Raw genomic sequence first — 20,109 nt, forward strand, 5'->3', positions numbered from 1 at the left:
AACACATATATACAACATTTGTGGACAAATGGGCACAACCACAAGCCCATGCAATCTTATATCTCCAGATCTAGTTCCTGGATGTATTTGACTGCTTCGAGCAAAGTGTGGTGAAGGTGCATTATCTTTTGTTTGTTTGCTCTAAGAGGACCTTACCGATATGTTGGATTGGTTTTCTATTTTGTTTTGCTTTAAGGAGCAATAAACAACTGGGATCATGCCGCGCCAAAGTCAAAACTATAGAACACGAAGGCAGAGAGGACTTAAAAAACGACAATTGAGAAAACAGAAGACAGGTAAAAACAGGATCATGGAAAAAGGGCTAAAAAAGACATCATACAGGAACGGAGATCCAAAACTAAAAATTAAATGGCCTTCGCGTCATTGGTTTGGCGGACAAAAAAGGAAAACGCAGTCGACAGCCCACGCGTCATTTGCTGAAACGGCCGATAACTCAGACGGCAAACCCAAGTGGGATAGTAAATGGTTAAAAAATGGGCATCCCATCAGGAAGTGGCGGACAGTTAAAACTTGGGCGCAATATGTACAAAGTGATGGGGTAGCACCACTTATCAAATGACGACGGCTAAAAAGGCAGTGCCCAATACACAGCCTAGTTAAAATGACCTCCTGCCGGCGGGAGGGCCGAGTGGAGGTCGTCCAAGCCACTGGGAGAGGCTTAATAAGCCGGAGCTTATTCCCGTGAAGGGAGGACCATTGGCGATGCCAAACAGCCACCACTTCCTGACAGACGGCAACACAGAGATCATTGGAGGGAATATAGGAACTCGTAGGCTGAGGTATGAGGACTGCAGCCTTGGCAGCAGCCTCGTTTCCTGGCAGACCGACATGACCCACAGAAACATTGCACTAGCTCCACCAAGAATGAGCGGTTGACAGTTTCCCTGGACCTGCTGCACTAAGGGATGGGCGGTGTACATCGCACATAGACTTTAAAGGCCGCTGAGGGAGTCTGAGCAGAGGGCACAATTGAAAAGGCTGTGTCCCCAGATGTACTCCGTGGCCTGATACAGGGTGAAGAACTTGGCTGTGAATAATGAGCAGTGTGCTGGAAGCTGATATCGAAAGACATGGGTGCCAATGACGAAAGCACACTCGACCCCACGATCATACGAGAGCCATCAGTGTATACAAAGGCACTATCGTGAAGTTCCATGCGAAGGTCGTGAAACTGAAGGCGATAGACCGAGGCTGGAGTAGTGCCCTTAGGAAGTGAATGATGACCAAGGTTAACATGGGCCACTTCACGAAACAAAGGTGGTCAAGGGTTCACACCCACCAGGAAAGTCGCAGGTAGCGTGAAGTTAAGCTGCCGTAGCAAATACTGAAAGCAGACTCCAGGAGAAGAGGGATGTGCCCCATACTGGCGATCAAATGAATCATCAAAGGAGGGGGCACAGGATGGGTGACCACGCATGGCAGACAAACGGCATACATACCTGCTGAGGAGAGTCTCTGCGGTCAGACAGTGGTAGTTCAGCAGCTTCAGCATACAGACTCTCAAATGGCCTCGTGTAAAAGGCGCCCATGGCCAAATGGATGCCACGATGGCGGATAGTGTTGAGACGGCGTAAGAGACATGGACATGCAGACACACAAACAAAGCAGCCATTGTCGAGTTTCAAACGGACAAGGGATCAGTACAAACGGAGGAGGGTGGTTCGATCGGCACCCCAGGAATTACCATTGAGAACACATAGAACATTGAGGAACTGCATACAGGGGGCCGCCAGGTAAGACAAATGGGAGAACCAAGAGAGTTTCCTATCGAGCATGAACCCCAGGAATTTCATGGTTTCAACGAATGGAAGGACAACAGACCCAAGATAGAAAGATGGTGGGAGAAACCATTTGCGTCGCCAGAAATTCATACAGACAGTTTTGTCAGCGGAAAAGCGAACGCCACTGTCGATGCTCCAGGAGTAAAGACGATAAGACATTGCTGAAGACGCCGCTCAGTGAGACAGGTCCGTGGAGAACTGCAATAGATAGCAAAATCGTCAACAAAAAGGGAGCCAGAGATGCCCGGCGGGAGAGAGGCCGTTATAGGGTCAATGGCGATAGCAAAGAGAACAACGCTCAGAACAGTACCCTGAGGCACACAGTTTTCCTGGATAAATGTGTGTGACAAGGCAGAACCCACACGCACATAGAAAACTCGGTCTTTTAAAAATGCCTGAAGGAAACAGGGCAGGTGGCCACAGAAGCCCAACTTGTAAATAGTATGGAGGATACCAGTTCTCCAGCAGGTGTCATAGGCCTTCTCCTAATCGAAACACACAGCCACAGTCTGGGATTTCCGCAGGAAACCACTCATGAGTAACGAGATGGTCAACTGCAGAATGCATTCGTCAGTAAATTTCGAGACTTGAGCCACCATACCAGCTGGGCATGAATCATATGCTCCATCACCTTGCAAATGCATCTGGTAAGAGAGGTGGGGCAGTAGCTAGAAGGAAGGTTTTTGTCCTTACTGGGCTTAGGTATGGGTATGACAGTGGCTTCCCGCCAGCATCCGGGAAATGTGCCCCTTGCCCAGATGTGGTTCTACATGTTAAGCATGCAAGAGATAGGTGTTGAAACATCAATGTGGATGGCGTCTGTCCCAGGGGCAGAGGATCGGGATGAACTCAGAGCATGATCTAGCTCCCTAATAGTAAAGGCAGCATTGTATCGCCCGAGCCTCCTCCACTCGTTTCCTGTAGAGGAAGGCAGGGCGAGAATGAGAAGAGCTCGAAATTTCCGGAAAATTGCGGCCCAAGATGTTGGAGATAGCAATAAGGTCCATGATGACATCGTCTGCTACCATCAGACCTGAAATTGGGGAATGGATCTTAGTCCTAGAAAGCCGTCGGAGGTTGGCCCACATGACAGAGGAAGGAGCGGAACGGTTAAAAGAACTAGTGAATGAAATCCAGCTAGCTCTTTTGCTATCCCGGAGAACGCGACAACACTTTGCACGCATCTGTTTACAATAAATGCAGTTTGCCAGCATAGGATGGCGGTTAGGAACTTGGAGAGCATGTATCAATGCGCGAATTGCTTCGTTGCATGCCTCAGTCCGCCAAGGGACTGGGATGCGACATGGTAAAGAGGAAGTGGCAGGAATGGAACATTCTGCAGCAGTAAGGATAACGTTTGTGGGATATTCCACCTGGTCATCACAACTGGAGAAATCTTGTTCTTCGAAGGTCACCAGTGAGGAGTAAAGCTGCCAGTCAGGTTTAGTAAGCTGCCATTTGGGCGTGCATGCAGATGAGGTAGGCGTCAGCAAACGGATAGCACATGGAAAATGGTCGCTCAAGTAGGTGTAAGAACGGATCACTCAAGGTGATGGGCAAGCTGGGCACTGGAGAAGGATATGTCCAAATGGGAATAGGTGTGCAAAAAGTTGGAAAGGAAAGTGGGTGCTGCAGTGTTACGGCAGAAGAGGTTAAGTTGGTTAAGAAGGTCAGCCAAGAGGGCACCTCCCTGACAGGTCCTAGGACAACCCCAGAGGGGATGATGCACATTGAAGTCAGTGAGTAGCAAAAATTTGGAGGTAGCTGCCCAATAATCTGAAGGAGGTCTGCCCTGGTGACATTGAATGATGGAGGGACATAAATGTACAGAGGGAAAAAGTCAGGTGGGGAGGAAAAGGCGAACCCTCAACAGCTTGAAGATAGGTAGTCAGGGAGATGAACAGCATGACACCCCCATGAGATGGAACGCCGACCTTCGGGGGAAGATCGAAACGAATCGGTAAGAAAAGTGAAAGCTCAAAGCAGTCGTGAGGGCGCAATTTCGTTTCCTGAAGGCAGAGTACAAGGAGACGCTGCGATGCTAAAAGCAGCCATAAATCATCTTTGTGGGACCAAAGGCCAAGATCGTTCCATTTGAGGAAGAGATGTAGGGGTGTCACCTCGGCAGCTGCTGAGTGAAAGCCAGTGAAGAGTCGCTACAACAGGGCACAGAAGCAGGAGGATACTGCTCCATGGGTCCATAGAGGCATCGGCTTGCTTGTGCGGTCGGTCTGCAGAGACCAATGTTGAAAAATGGTCGGTGGTGTGCACCAGTGACACGGAGACAGACCGGGCTAAGGTATCACATGGCGACACCACCAAAGAGGATCTTGGAGTTGGTGAAGGAGAAGATAGTTTGCCTTTGGTGGACTTCAAGCCTTTCCGGTTAGAGGAAGACTAGGGCGTTGTTTGACTGGAAGGACAGAGGAAGTCTTCATAGGCATGTCCCTACTGACCTCTTTCTGGCCTACCGGTTGTGTAGCTGGTGGCTTTGCCCCATGAGGCAAGAGTTTGATGGCTTGTTGCACAGCTGGATGGGGGAGGGTGGGGGGGATGGCGATGCTACCTTGACACTGGGCGATTTCATAACCTCAGAGCTGAACTGAAGGTTGCATGTCTGCTTGACCACGTCCTTCACGGAACGAGGGATAATAAGAACAGAACTATAGGTGTCATATGGGAGAAAGCAGGGTTTACGACTAGCCAGTAACTTGCGAGTGGCTGGGTAAGGCACTTTTTCCTTTACCTGGATCTCTTGGACAGCCCACTCACCAAGATATGGGACAATTCCGAGAGGAGGCGGCATGGCCGCCATTGCAGTTGATACAGGAGGGAGACTGAGGTGGACAATCGCCCTCGTGCCCATCCCTACCACAGGTTACACATTTGGCTGCGTGTCGACAAGACATTCTAGTGTAGTTGAAGCAATGACATTGGTAGCAGCACATCGGCTTCGGAATGTATGGCCCGTTTGTGATAATTTCATATCCTGCTTTGATCTTTGATGGAAGCTCCACTCTATCAAAGGTGAGCAAAAAGAGTGTGGTTGGGCACTAAGGGGGAATCTACCTTTTTATTACACAGTGGATGGCAATGACACCGTGATCAGAGAGGTGGGATTGGATTTCAGCCTTTGTTAGACTGTCAAGCAGTCTGGTGTAAATTACACCGTGGGAAGAATTCAAAGTTCTATGGGCCTCGACATGAACAGGGTAGCCATGGAGAAGCGGGGTGGCAAGCAGTTGTTGCGTCTGAGAATCAGAAGTAGTCTCCAAAAGCAGGGTGCCATTCCGTAAACAAGAGCAGGATTTCACAGGGCTGGAAGTGCATCAACACCTTTCTGAATAATAAACGGATTTACCATGGTGAAGGACTGACTGTCTTCAGTACGTGAGACCACAAGGAACTGTGGTGCAATAGAAAGGGTCTTTGAATCATTAACCTCATTATGTTTACGTTTTGTAGATGTTGATTGTGAAGATGATGTCTCATTGCTAGGAAATCTCCTATAATTACCAGCATCTCTGATGGCACTCCCCTTCACAAGGGGGCGCACCTGCACTAAGTGATTGCTCACACCCAGGTCACACCTCCTGAACACCTGACAGAGGGACCATTCGCCAATTTGGGAAGTATACAGCTCAGGCAATCACCCTTCCTTGGGCCTGGCCTGTACCAGGGGGTACATGCGAACTCTACCTGTTGACCTGGGCTGGGAATTTCGTATTACCCAGTCATCTGTCACATGTCTGACATGTGGACCGGCCTTCAGGAGGGCACAGGGAGGAAGAAAAAAAAGAAGAACCTCAAATGCCGAAGCAGAAGAATGAGAAGACAAGGGAAACAAAGAAAGTAACAAGGAGCAAAAAACAATGGTTAAACTGTTCCCATGTCAGCGACAAACAATGCAGAACACTTCCAATAACGCCCCAACACCCCAGACATGTTCCCCATGGGAGGAGAAAAGGAATAGCAAAAGGATATAAATGCAGTATGGAAGGCAAAAGATGTGGCTAAGGCTGGGGACCCGAGGCAGCCAAGCACAAACCCACCAAAGAGTGGTGAGCCCCCTGGGGGGGATATGATGGCATGACAGTAAGGAGGCGCCACAGTCAATTTGCTGAACTAGCCCATTCCCAATTGTGCATTAAGTAACCACATCTGCCTTGCTAGTTCATGATCCTCCAATGACATATGGGGACACTGAAGCCTTTCATCGGCACAGAATGACTCTGGACTAAAAGTTAATTATTTTTGACACTGACAATGGGGAGAGACAGGCGATCTGTTGATTTAAAACATGTGGATAAACATCCTATATCAAGATCGCAAATTTTTCTTACTGATTACCGGTTTTGGCTCATTACCGTGGCATCTTCAGATCAATTTAAAATGTTTTTGAGTGTGTGACACTCACTACACATCTCAGTATTTTTCAGAGCTATGTCGCTATAGTTAAATAAAAGAAAAAAAAACAAAGTGAAAATATTGATCAGTTATGTAAATTAGCAATGTTAGTCACTGATTAAATGTTGCTTAAGTGCTCATTTTGCTACACACATTGATGGCAGGCAGTGAAAACCACGTAACTTCATTTTGTTAAATTTTGCAGGAGAAGAAAAAACGGTTTCTTGAAAAATAATATAAAGCAGTACAGAAAGTTGCTACATGTGTAACTATATAGTAGCCTAGTTACTGACAGATTAGAGGAATCCATGCACTTTCAAATCTCTCTTTGATAATGGAACTACTGGTTGCTGGAGTTAGGAGGTTTTCATTGCGTATCATTGATATGTACAAATGATCAACTATGATAATTGCATCACCCATGAGTGTATGTAAACACTATATCATTCCTAACATCCACGTCAGAAGTAAGGAAGTATCTGTGTGATATAAATATTAGAAATGATATTGTGTTGACATCCACTCATGGGCGAAGCAAATATCATCACTGGGGATCATTTGTACATATGTGTAGCAAAACGGGCACTGTAACAACATTTGATTAGTCATTAATGTTATCAATTTACATAACCAATGAAGAGTTTTCACTCTAAAAAATTAATTACAATGATGTGTAATTAGTATCACACACTGAATGACATTTTAGACTGATCTGAAGATGGATCAGGAATGAGCTGAAACCTGTAACCAGTAAATAAAATATGCGATCTCAACATACGATTTTTATACAAACGTTTTAAAAGTTTGATGATTGCTGATGACTATTCCCATTGGATTTTTCAGCAAAGGGTGATACTAAAGGGGTCAATAATGTTGGTTGTTGGGCATCAAGACGGTTTTCTTGATTTCAAGCATTTGTGTTCTGTTTGTACAATAACTTGATGAATCAGTAGCAGAGGATTGATTTGAAAGTTAATCTTAGAGCTGGCAGTCAGAAACAGCCGAGAATAGAAAGCCACAGTGTGTTGTACTTCGAATACATCTCAATTATTTCTATTGCCTGATTGAGTTACACACCTCTCTTCTTAGTGTCATCTGTTGATCCAGATAGAACAGCAGTGGTTGGTTGGTTTGTAGGATTAAAGGGACCAGACTGTCATGGTCATCGCAGTATTCAGCAACAGAGTGTGATAAAGCTACAGCAGAGGATCTTAAAACATTAAGCATCACCTCCCCATGAGGTACCAGAAAGTTTCAGGAGAATGTTTCTAGTTTCAACTTTAGCAGCTACATTTGGCAGGAGCTGTCTGTAAGCTACACCTCTATCTAATGTTAATCCCAGGTATTTTGGTGTACTGCAGTTTAGGAAGACATGACTTCTACATCTGATTTCTGGTTTGTAATTTGCCGATCTGCTGTGTAGGTGAAATGCAGATATAATTTTGAGAATTTAGGTGGGGGTTCCATTTCTTGAAGTATACCTTCCAGATTTCCATGTCAGTAAATAAAGTGATTTCCGCATCAGAGAAGTTGGAGCTCTGGGTCACCAAATGTCAGCATAACATAAAAGAATTTTCTTGAAGATATTTCTGGTACAGAGAGAGAGAGAGAGAGAGAGAGAGAGAGAGAGAGAGAGAGAGAGTGTGCATTGTTAAGTAGATCCGTAAGTTTACGAAATGGGACAACACTCAGGAATTTCAAAAGACGTGTCTCACCAAACAGTGTCACAAGCAGCCCATAGAAGCTACACTTAAATTTATTATCAGACCCATTTTCAATCTAGACAGGGAGGGGGAGAACATGATACATTGTAACTTCTGGTCTGAATCCTGCATGTTCTGTAGGGTGGGGGGGGGGGGGGGGCTTTGTTGGTCACTTCAAACATTCTATTGTAGATCAGACACTTACGGAATTTGTATGTGACAGTATATCACGGGATGACAGTTTTCTCCTTTGTTGGATCCAAGTGGTTTCAGTAGGGCTAATATTTTTGCTTCCTTCGGAGGTGGAATATTTCGAGTTTGTAGGATATCAGAGAAATTGGCAAGCCAATTTACTGTAGCTGGTCCACAGTGAGCTAGGAATTCAGAGTATATTCCAGAAAATGTAGCTGCTTCTTCAAGTTTCGTATTTCTACTGCATCTTTAGTTTCATGTTCTTAAAATGGAATGGACAATTCAGAAATCTGCAGGGAGCTCTTTGTTTGGTGTTCAATTGTAATCTGATATCTTTCGGTTTCTAGACATTTTTATTCTGGAAACTGATACTAAGTGCTTACCAAATTCATTCGAAGTGTTGGCAACTTTTGATGCTTTGGTCACAGCATTTGATAAATGAACATTTAATAAAAACATTGAAAGCCAGATTCTGTGCACAGGTCTTATGCATTCATGATTCATGGAAGGAAAAGGACGGGGGGGGGGAGTTCGAGAAAGAGATGGCCTCGCCTGGCAGTCAAGGTAGCCAGCACGGCTGGAGAGAAAACTCATTTCAGTGGTACACTTGGCAGTAAAGGTGCCAAATAGCCAGGGATGAAGTGGTAATAAACCCGCCTGGTACTTCTAGCACTCATTGAACTTCACCACGCTAAAGTGCACTACACTAAATGCCCTAATCCAGATGCTGTTAGCAGGGGGTGAACTGGTTGTCTGGCACCAGACTTTGTACAATTGGAGTCAAGGAAGGTCCCTTGAGGGAACTCGGCTAGGAAAGGTGACGTGGAAGAGACAGTAGCATTCCTCTTGTTGAATGGACCATGGAGAAACACAGAAGCAGAACACAGATGCAATATCCTGCTGTTAGCACGAACTCTGACGAGGTGCAGCAGCTGACAACATGAGCTCATTTGAAAGTGTTAACAATTATGTCAGGAAAAATATTAGCTGTAATGACTCACCATGTGCATCATGAGCACAACAAAATGAGTGTCCGGGAGGCGTCGACATCAACCTCCTTTCTGTGGGATGTATATATTACATATCATGAAATGAAGAACGACATTCAACAAATGTTCAAAACAGACCATTAACTTGCATCACAAACACCAAATGGAAAATGGTGCACCACAATGACCACAAAGGTTTGCATCGCCAAGATTCAAGATAACTCCTTGCAAGTTACAAACTTGTTAGGACGTTCAGCTAGGTATTGTGGTGTTTCAAAAGTCTAATCAGGAAACATCGCATTTCTTTACCGCTTGAGCGACGCCAGGTAAGAAATGTTAATATATATATATTTATTTGTAGTATGTTAAGTGGAGACTTGTTATTTAAAAAGATTTTGTTTCTTTTCTTTCATGTCGAGCGTGGCAGCAAGACGATCAAGTGGGGACTCCAGACGCGGCGGACGACGAGAGCTAACCACTATTGCATCGTGGTCGACGGCTGGAAGAACCGTTGAAACATCAAGCTGACCATTACTAAAATATGTTTTGTGTTTTTTTTAATAAAAGGAAAGGGAGTTGAATGTGGAAGGATAAAGTTTGTAATTGGATGTCACTTGGTTATCAACTGTTAAATAAACTTCGAGGTGGAAGTTCGAACAGTCAGTTGACTCTGTTGTTATGACATGCATAATAATATTACTTATATGTGAGATTTGAAAATTTTATTAAAATTCAGACTTCTTGAAGAGGTTCTGGCAGGGTTTTGTCGAGAGTGTGAACGATCTTCGATGGTTGACTGGTTTGAAGTTTTATTGTTGAGAGGTAGACATGTATTGATATTTTGAAAATAATCGATACTGTGAAGTGTGTTAGGATTCTGTTTTGAAACTTTATCGGAGATTGTGGTCGGGAGGATCGGATTTAAAGTGGAATATTTCGTTGAATGTGAACAGGATTGATTATGTAGTGACATCAATTAATTACTTATAAGGAAAAATCAGGAGAATTTCAATTTATTGTGGCAAAGATAGCAAGGAGTGTCAGAACACACAACGAATATATATAGAAACTCTGTGACTTTATTGAACTGTCAAGAACATTTTTTAACACGATAAAACTTGTCTACAACAGGGACTGGTGAATTTTGCTGCATCTATCCTTATCTTCTAGGTTGAATCTGCTACAGCTTAATGTTTTTCTTTATGGATTTTTCAAGTAACAGGGAAAATAACTTACAATTTGATCTGCGGCGGACCGTCAATATTGCGTACACAGTTAGGCTGTTGTGAAGCCTGTTGGTTTGCAGATTGCCTTTCTTTCCCCTGCTGCAGACATCGTTGCTGCGACAGGATCGGCAGTTCAGCGCAGTATCCACTCTTAAAGAATGCATACAGAATCATATTGGTATAATGGGGTCATGAGAATTGATGGAATGTGATGGTATGCAACCAAATGCGAAACACTGTTGGGGGAGCTGATTGTGAAATTGGCTATCCTTTGAGGCGTAACTAAAACGTCCGGAGGCTGAATTTGTTTAGCGGTTCCAGGTTGTAGGAATTGCAATGTCCACACATTTCAGAAGAGATAGTTTGCTCTTATGGGAGCCTTTATATTTTATGAAGTAACAGCTTTTCCATGAGATGAGAAAACATTTTATTTTCCATGCACAGATCAAAAACTAACAAGAATAAACAATTCGTAACCAAGCCGACTACGGCAAAGATAAATTACTATCAGCTGCAGCTTTCACCCGCTGTTTTTGGCGCAGTGGATAAATGACGTCACCACATCAGCCCCCCTCCTTTTGAAACCGGGTGCACCAGGTATGTGGGGAAACTTGCACTTTATTTTTCTACCAGCTCTCGTGAAAACATCTGGTACAGGCAATGGCTGCCAGTTGCTGTATGGTGGGTTCGGTCGATGAGCACTGCTGTTGGGAAGTATTATTGCATGTTCCTGGCTCACTGACGTCAGATTCCATCACACTACACGTTCTTGGGCCTCTATCCTGGCTGTAGTTGAATTCGGAACACGCAGAAACTTCCGTTAAGGTGTTTGCGATGGTGTCTGCCTTTTTTGCTAAGACTTGCAATGGTAAGTCTGTTTCTGCTGCAATGACGGCACGGATGTTGGCAGGAAGTTTACGAAGCCATATTAGACGTAAAGACTCTTCAGGTAGGAGTTCCGGGCCGGCTAATGTACGTAAGGCTTTGAGTACTTGTGACGGAGTCTTGTCGCCCAAATCTTCGTATGCGAAAATTTTTTGTAGTCACAAATCTGGTGACAACGTATAATGCTGTATGAGAGCTTCCTTTAGCACAAAGTAATTTTGTTGCGACAAGGTTTCTTCTACTTGCTCTATCACTTCTAAATTTAGATGTGAAACCACTATATTAAATTTGTCAATGTTGTTAGACACCCCACGCTGCCGAAATATGCACTCAGCCTGCATAAACCAAAGCTGGGGGCGCGTCGGCCAGAACGCGGAAAGCTTAACATTTCCGTGTCACGCGTAGGTACTCCCATCTTTTGCATTATCATCTGACGTTCCGTTTTGTGGCGAATCAAAGGGCGTGGACCGCGATCCTTGGTCGAACAGACTGTAGTCTTCAATCTTGATTCCACTGCCCCATGCTTTTGCCTCTGAATTCATTATTCTCGTCGGTATATATATTTTCTTTATGCTTCTGCTACGATTTTTTGGGGTCACCACTATGGGAGCCTTCATATTTTATGAAGTAACAGCTTTTTCATGAGATGAGAAAACATTTTATTTTCCAAGCACAGATCAAAAACTAACAAGAATAAACAACTCGTAACCAAGCCGACTACGGCAAAGATAAATAACTATCAGCTGCAGCTTTCATCCGCCGTTTTTGGCGCAGCGGATAAATGACGTCACCACACTCTCAAGCACTACAATTTCTATACACAGATCAGGAATCAAGCCCTTGCAAGATCACACATGTGAGAAAAAAATCGTATGGAGCAGAGCACCCAACTTCTCACAGCACAATAAATAACTTTCCAGCCAATTTACCACCTGTGTTAACAGTCGGCTTCATTGTAGACAAATGAGTTAAGGCAATGATGTTAGTTTCCTCGACAAGTTCTGGGTTCTAATTTCTAGGCTTACTTTTATATGTATTACCTCTGCAAATACCAACTGGTGATAGATAAAGTTCCTTACTGAATGACGGGATGGGTTGTTTATCTCATCTACAAATTTTTGGGCCAATTTCTGTCTGCTGCGTTTTGTCAAGTTCATGCATTGTTTGAAATTTTATTATTTTTTCCAATTCTGTGGCATTGTGTTGTGCAATCACCCTCTGTTTCCCTTGAAATCTCTAATCTATTACACACAGTTTGATGCACATCCTGTAAATTGTATTGAGCTTACTTGAAATGTGCAGACACCTATCTTTGCAACAAACGTGCCTTCTCCTCCTTTGAACACCCATAGTTTTTCTTACACATTACAGTCATACTGCTGCAGATTTATTCAAAATCTGTTCATAATTTTTCTTTACTCCGTATGGTTTGAATGATCTTCCATTTACATAACTATGTTTAGTACCCACTCCTTGGACAACAATTGTTGTTTACTATGTTTCACTGGAGATTGCATTTGTGGCTCCATATGATGAACTATATGGCTCAACACTTATTTCAATATCACTTGGTAAGCGCTTACCGTCATTCATCAGTCTTCCAACTGGTTTGATGCAGCCCACCACGAATTCCTCTCCTGTGCAAATCCTCTTCACCTCAAGAGTAGCATTTACAACCTACATCCTCAATTATTTGCTGAATGTATTCCAGTCTGTCTGTCTCTACAGTTTTTTCATCTTAGTACTCGTGTATACTGTCCACAGTCATGGGTATATGATACCACATTCCACTGACTCATCTTGCAGAAATGCTTATATTATATCTGCCGCTTCGTTCTCACTGTGCGAAATTACTTGTTCCTTTCTGACAAAATGTCAAATCCAGCAACTGTTGTAGATATAATGCAATATTTGCTTTGTTCACCATTGCCATTGCTCTGCTTTGTATCAACACCACTAGCACCAAGTTACTCGTCGACTAAGCATTTCAACTACGCTCCCCAGCCTCATGCTGTGTTCACCACTGGATACCTGAATTCCACCACCTGCTACCATTACCAGCCAATATTGAGGTTGCATGGTATGCAAGAAGTGGGGCATCGAATTCCTTAAACATCATTGGCCTATTGAGACCTTGCACTCAAGAGGTTCCTTGTCAGTCCTGGGGGCTCTTTCATGAAGCGGAATTGTGACCTAGTCTATTCCAGTGTTACTCACTGCAGATTGGGATATTAGCTAACCAGGATTATTTCAATTTGTTTTCCAAAATACAGTGACCATGCATAAGGATATTCAACATCAATGGATTTTGGATTATCACCTCTACTTTCCTGGAATAATATGTAAAGGAAAGTGAAGTCTTTAATTGCAAGCTAAATAGCTCACCTCCACAAAAGCATAAAACATGTCTCACCTGACTGCAAATACACATGGTTTCACAAACGCTCAAAGTGCCGAAGTACGTCATCCCATTAGAAACAACCTGAAATGTATAACAGGTTGTTTCTTTGATGTTCTTTTCCTTGCGAACAAACCTTACTGACCAAAATAATCTGGACATTCTTTACATGGCACTCCAGGCCTTCATTCCGTGAGATATGACCGCATGCACTTTGTTCTTTTAAATCTAATACGAGTAACATTTTCAAATATGGTAAGGCTTACTTTTTCTTTTTTATTCCAGTGGCAGCTTTACCACTGAAGAAAGCTGAAAAGAACACCTCAGCCATTGCAGCTCCATTACACCACGAGAATAAGCTGCAACTCCACTTACTCATAATCTACCATTTCCCCACTATCACATTCCACTAATGTATGCCTCTGCATGAATTGCACATGTCAACCTGTGCTTTATAGTCTCAACAGTAAATTTAATGAAGATCAGAATTTCAATGTCTGTGAAAGAATTCTGTTTCATATTCCGTGGATCGTTTGCAGGAAAAATCTTGATGCGAAACTAGTGTACACATTTGTAAATAGGTCTACACGCTGGATTTTTGTTTTTCCATACTTCTGCAAAACTGTACTGTACCATGTAATAATTTGCTTGTCTTAAGACTGTGCAAGACTGCTTTTTTTTAGGGAGAATTTGATGCAGTCCTGTCATTGTTCCACTGAAATATTTTTTATGGTTTTAACTTGCCTTGTTTTGTCCAGTAATAAATTGGAAGACTGAAGTGGATATTCTGATGGGCAGCTTATGAATGATTCCTCTCATATGCCAGAAGGTAAGTTCATCCCTTCAATTACGAATACTTCAGAAATGCAAATAATCACCAGCACTCTTAAGATGTCACTGAAAAAATTTTAGGGTTTGCCACTGAATGTATCCATTCTGTAAGTGCACATTCCTCTTTGTGAATCACATCCAGTTCCCAGCTTTTGTAGATGGCTTCACTATGGGAATATTCATTCTCATAACTGACAATTTCACTCCACTTTTCTCAAAAAACTTCCTTTGATATGAGGCCAGAACGTTCTATGCTATACTTTCAACAGCATAATTTAGACTGAGTTAAAAACTTTAAGGCTGTGTTCTCAAATGTGTATCAACTGCTGAACAGCACAGGAAATAGACAATAACTCAAAGAGCATTGGTCACATGTGCTGGTAACTTAAGTATATGTTGCAGGTCCAGTGTAAATTTGCCCTTCTGGCTGTTGGCTATTAAGCAGTGCATGTAGGGGCATTTTAGAGTTGCTGAAAGTTATTTCACTTCACTGACTATTTTCAGCAAAACGTATCACCATTGCAGTAACTCACAACATCAGTTTTAATGTCACATACAACAATCATCTAGCAAGGGAAACTCCCTTTGTACAACCTCCCCCCCCCCCCCCCCGATTTAGTGGTAAAATGGCCCCAGTGGATAGCCTGTCAAACAAAGATCAAGCATGATAACTGGAAGAAGTAAAATAGGAACAGTGGACAGGCAAGCTTAAGGTGTGCAACATCGAGCAAATTGCAAGAACCATGCTGTGATGGTTGTGTGGTCACAGTGTTGGATTGCAAAGCAGGAGATCTATGTTCAAATCTCCCTTGTGCCTCAGTTTTTTTTTCTTCTTTTCACAAAGTTACAAACTTTCTGTTCTGTCACTGACGTGCCTGTTCTCGATGTGTAATCTTGGCAACTGTGATACAATACATTGGTTAAAGAATGTGAGTCGTGTGGGAAGACTATTTTACTGTCGCCAGTAATTGTGATAAATAGCGAGAGCAGGCAAAGTGCCACATAGAGCTCTTGCAGAGATGAAAGCAACAGATAGACAGGTGCAAACTATGTTGTAACAAAGGCATTCAAGAGTAAAAACTTCCACAACTGAACGCAAGTCTTAACTTGGGGTACTTATGTAGAACAAAGAGGAGGTATGTATGTATGTATGTATGTATGTGGGTCCCGTCCTTACCATATGATCATTGCAAACTGATGTTACACCATGTCACAGACAAAACTCAATACAGTGAACACACACTTCAATGACTGGAGGGGGGGGGGGGGAGAAAGAGGGCACACGAGGGAGATCTCAATCTAATCTCCCCTTTGCAGTCCAACACCGTGAGCACATAGCCACCACGCTGTGGCTATTTAAATTTGCTCAATGTTGTGTACCTTATGCTTTGACTGCTCACTGTTTCTATTTTTCTTCTTGTTTCACAGTTCAATACATTTTCCTAATGTTTTCATGCTTTATCTGTATTCAGTTTTTGGCAGGTTATACGCTGGGCCATCTTACCACTAAATCTGAGGGGTTGGGATTAGGAGTTTCCCCTTGAAAGCATCACTTATGTTTTTTGCAAGCAAAAGAGACAGGAATGTGGTCATTTATGACTACTTTACTCAGCACATCAGCTGTTACTGCAGGAAATGACGAACTTCCAATTAATTACAATTAAAATGAAAAAGCGGCACTCAAGCCAAAACAAGGTAGAAGAAAGGCGCAAGGTGCAATGAAATACCATTTAACTGGGACACTTTGACAAAAACTTATTTCAAACACAGATTCATAAGAAGCTATTACAATGTGCAATGGCTGCAAGTAATTTTGCATTTACATGGCAAATCGACTAACTCAGACGGAGGCTGGGCTTATTTGCTCTGCTCCTTTCCCTTCACGCACACATCTATTGATAAATCTCTTGTAATGAGTCCCACTTTTTAATGTTAACAATGAATCATAACACAAACAATCTTTCGAAAATATTTATTGGATCAGCAGACTATTGGTCCATTAACAACTGACTGAAAAGGGGAAAATACTAATTTCAATTAATGCTTTAGGCACAATTTTTTCACTGCTCTGCATACAATGCAATATAGTATAAGAGTATCATTAAAATACTTATTGTAATCAAAATATTTTTCATGTCCAAACAAAGCTAAACTAGTTAACTACGAAAAATCAGTCAAGCCAACAAGTTCCAGAGAATATATATATATGATATGTTATGAAATACTATAATTTTAATAAAGTAGCAATTAAGTAGTTATTGTTGGCTGTAGATCATTATGTTTCACATCACATTTATTGTTTCAAAATCTTTGGTGTAACATTTTATAATAATCTGAGCACAACTAGCATGAAGCATTTTTAAGCTAGTCAACAAAGTTGAAAACCTATACACTTTCCGTTTATTTGGAACTGCCCTAAACACAGCAGCAAATAAAATTAACTTCGAAAGACAAATATTGAGACAGATACTTGCACAAAAATAAAAATAGAACACTGAAGACAAAAATGATCACATCACTGCACTATTAGTGCAAGTGTTAGAGAAGCCTGCAAAACACTCATTCTGCAGCAGCAAGTGCCACTACTGTGAAATGGAGCTCATCAGGATCTCTTGCCATGTATTGCTGGCACACTTTAGCAGCATCCTGTGGAAAAAATATTAGCATGTTAAAATAGTTATTTTAAGCTGCAGCAATCAACACCTCTTCTGCAGAAAATAAACTGAAGGCATATAATCAATATAAACTGTACTAATTAAATAAAAGGCCAAATACAAACCTCCAAGAATGAGTCCTCAGTTGTTGGTCCATGGTTTATTGGAAATGACTTCCTTCCATCTGAAACCCAAAAAATCAATCATTAACAGCACGAGTTAAAAGCAGTGCATAGAATTCTTATCGTCTGAACTCGTGCACACCTGTTTCCAACCTAAACGACTGTTTTAGATTTATTATGTTTGTATGTGAGGACAGTAACATGTACTTATTATTAAGAGCATGTAACAAACCAATATTTACATAAAAATCGCAGAACTCAGTACGACACCATACGTAACTGCCAACCCACTTTTGATGAACAGAGTAACTAAGACATACCAAAGGGCTTAACCAAAAGCTTCTGAATATGGAGACAATAACACCAGTGAACTTCACTGTCTTGTTCTTTGGTGTCAAATAATGGTAACTGTGAGACTACACTGAATATAAGATTGACCTCCTTGAAGAGGCTCCAAAAGACATTTGTATTTCTAACATTCTGACTAATCAAATTTATGAACTATTTTACTGACATGAAGTTACTTTAGATTTGAGGAAAAATATTAACACTATCATGAAGAACTGTAGTGTCTTCTTACATTATGTGATACTGATTTGCAAGCAGTTTTTCTCTTCTTCAAAAGCAGTCACAAAGCTATCAGTGTTCTGCATCTTAACGTAAGCCCCACCTTCTCCATTACTGTCACACAACAGCTCCTACTTTTTCTGAATTTCATAACACATGCTGTTTGGAAAATTTTACTTACCTCCAGTGGCTTCACTCTAATAATTTGAGTAATAATGAAACCTTCGAGTGTCTCACATACTGAACCAATTTTCTGTTCCACTTCATGAAATCTCCCCCAAAACTCTGGTCCCCTGACAGTTTTACATGTAGAACTGGAGATCTGTAATTTATTTTGCATCTGACACTAACTAAAAACATTCACATCTGTGACAATTTTCTTCCCACACAGCATAGTTGTTTGTGGCTTCTGCATCATCAATAACCACTAACTTGAAACTAGTTTTTGCATTGGCAATTTAGGACCATTTTTGCAAACCTGTCTTTAAAAAGATGAATTAATTTACAGGAATTTTTAATGAATGAATAGCAAATTTCAGTTTTGGATGTTTCACTATAGTCTTTGCATATACATAAAATTTGGTAGTTTATAAACTGTTGGGAGTAAAAACACCTTTTCTTTTTCAGACCTCACTTTATGCTAAACCCAAATCACTGATAATTGAATATTTAATGCCTTTTTACATGAAAGTTAAAATATTTCTTCTACACAACTTCAGGCAACTCTTCAACCTCACAATCTTCATACTCCATCACTCTTAAGAGTATATTGTTACATGAACTTGCAGCATCATTTGGAATGGTAAAGTGCATTGGTTTCATTACAAATCTTTAACATATTGCAGCACGTCAGCAACCGTATACGTATAGAAATAAACAATTTTTACAGCCTTCAGTTGCAAGGTAATTTTTACTCGTTTACCTAGGTTTCCATTCCAGTAATGGAATCTTCTTCAGAACCTATAAATTAAACCACATATGGACATATATTACTCACTGAAATGCATCATCAGTCTAATGATTGAATAATAAAGAAATCGTTCGCCTTAATGGTCTTAATTTTGACAGACATAACCTTATGATTATGCGTCTTTATTGTTTTAATTTTTAATCTGTGACATGGCCAGTGTTTGGCTCTCAAAATAATTTAATTTTTTGTAAGTATCACGATTTCTTTATTATTCAATCATTAGACTGATGATGCATTTCAGTGAGTAATATATGTCCGTATGCGGTTTAATTTATAGGTTCTGAAGAAGATTCCATTACTGGAATCTAAACCTAGGTAAACGAGTAAAAATTACCTTGCAACTGAAGGCTGTAAAAATTGTTTATTTCGGTTTCATTACAGCCTCTTCTGCACTCCTTGTTTTTACTGTGAATAACAGCAGCATGTTTCATGGCTTTGAAAGAAGTAATGTTCTTCAAAACATCACAACATACTTTTCATTCAGAAAACTGCCCTTTTTAACAGCAGATTTACTCATTATTGGTTTGGCTGTAAGTTGCTCATACATTCATAATTTTGAAGGCAATGCTGACTTAAACGAATTTCTAAAGAAATCTAGAAGTCCTACAAAACATCTCCCCACACCAGCACCTTTCTAAACTTCGATAAAATATTTGTGTGTTCACAATGTAATATCTCTTGTCTTCTGATATTCCTTAACTAATGAATGCATGATTCAGTGGCACAAAACTGTGTCCAAAAATGGGAAAATTATGGGTAGGTTCAGAGAACAGTAATGCCTTCCATAAAATTTGTCAGTATACAGGTCATATAGAATTCTTATTCAGCACGAGTCTGGAAAAGGCTCAATTTTCAATCTTCTCTTACCAACATATCTAGTCTCTTCTAGAAAATGTGGAGGAGGTGTGATTTCATTTGCACCTCTTACAGATTCTCTTGCACACCAAATATAATGAAATAAATTATCAGTATAATTTTGGGTCATGTTATTACTGTAAGGTTATACAACCATAGATGTCATGTGAAAAACACTTCTCCAATAGAAAGCTTTGACAGACCGATTTTGTGGCATGTCTGAGGCAACTTTTACAGTGTCTTCAAGAATAAGTTTTTATAATGCTGCAACCTTTATTTTCAGTTCAAGCTCCTGCACGTTGGGCAGGTGTCACTGTGAGGGTTAGTAAAGGTGAGATTGAATATCTTATAAAAACACTGTCAAATTTTGAAACAACAGCTTTCACCGATTACTTGCCTTTGTTCTTTTCAAAAATTTTCCCACATTAAATGTAAATATAATGTGTCCAGTAATTTAAATTCTATTGTTGACTCGGACAAATTTAAATTCTGTAATAATGCACACATT

The 20,109-nt window shown here is 41.3% G+C and overlaps 1 protein-coding gene across 1 annotated transcript in view; it reads right to left on the reverse strand.

Moving 5' to 3' along the window:
• Positions 1-16,389: 16,389 nt before the first annotated feature.
• The window catches only part of LOC126259672 (ubiquitin carboxyl-terminal hydrolase isozyme L3), a 28,080-nt gene continuing 24,360 nt past the window's right edge, over positions 16,390-20,109 (reverse strand). Inside the window, exons 5-6 of the mRNA XM_049956618.1 lie at positions 17,213-17,271; positions 16,390-17,079 (exon numbers count right to left, since the gene is read on the reverse strand). Of these exons, the coding sequence (XP_049812575.1) occupies positions 16,993-17,079; positions 17,213-17,271 (146 nt within the window). The 3' untranslated portion in view covers positions 16,390-16,992. The remainder of the gene's footprint in view (positions 17,080-17,212; positions 17,272-20,109) is intronic.

Source organism: Schistocerca nitens, chromosome 5, assembly GCF_023898315.1.
Source record: "Schistocerca nitens isolate TAMUIC-IGC-003100 chromosome 5, iqSchNite1.1, whole genome shotgun sequence".
NCBI classification, from domain to species: Eukaryota; Metazoa; Arthropoda; class Insecta; order Orthoptera; family Acrididae; genus Schistocerca; species Schistocerca nitens.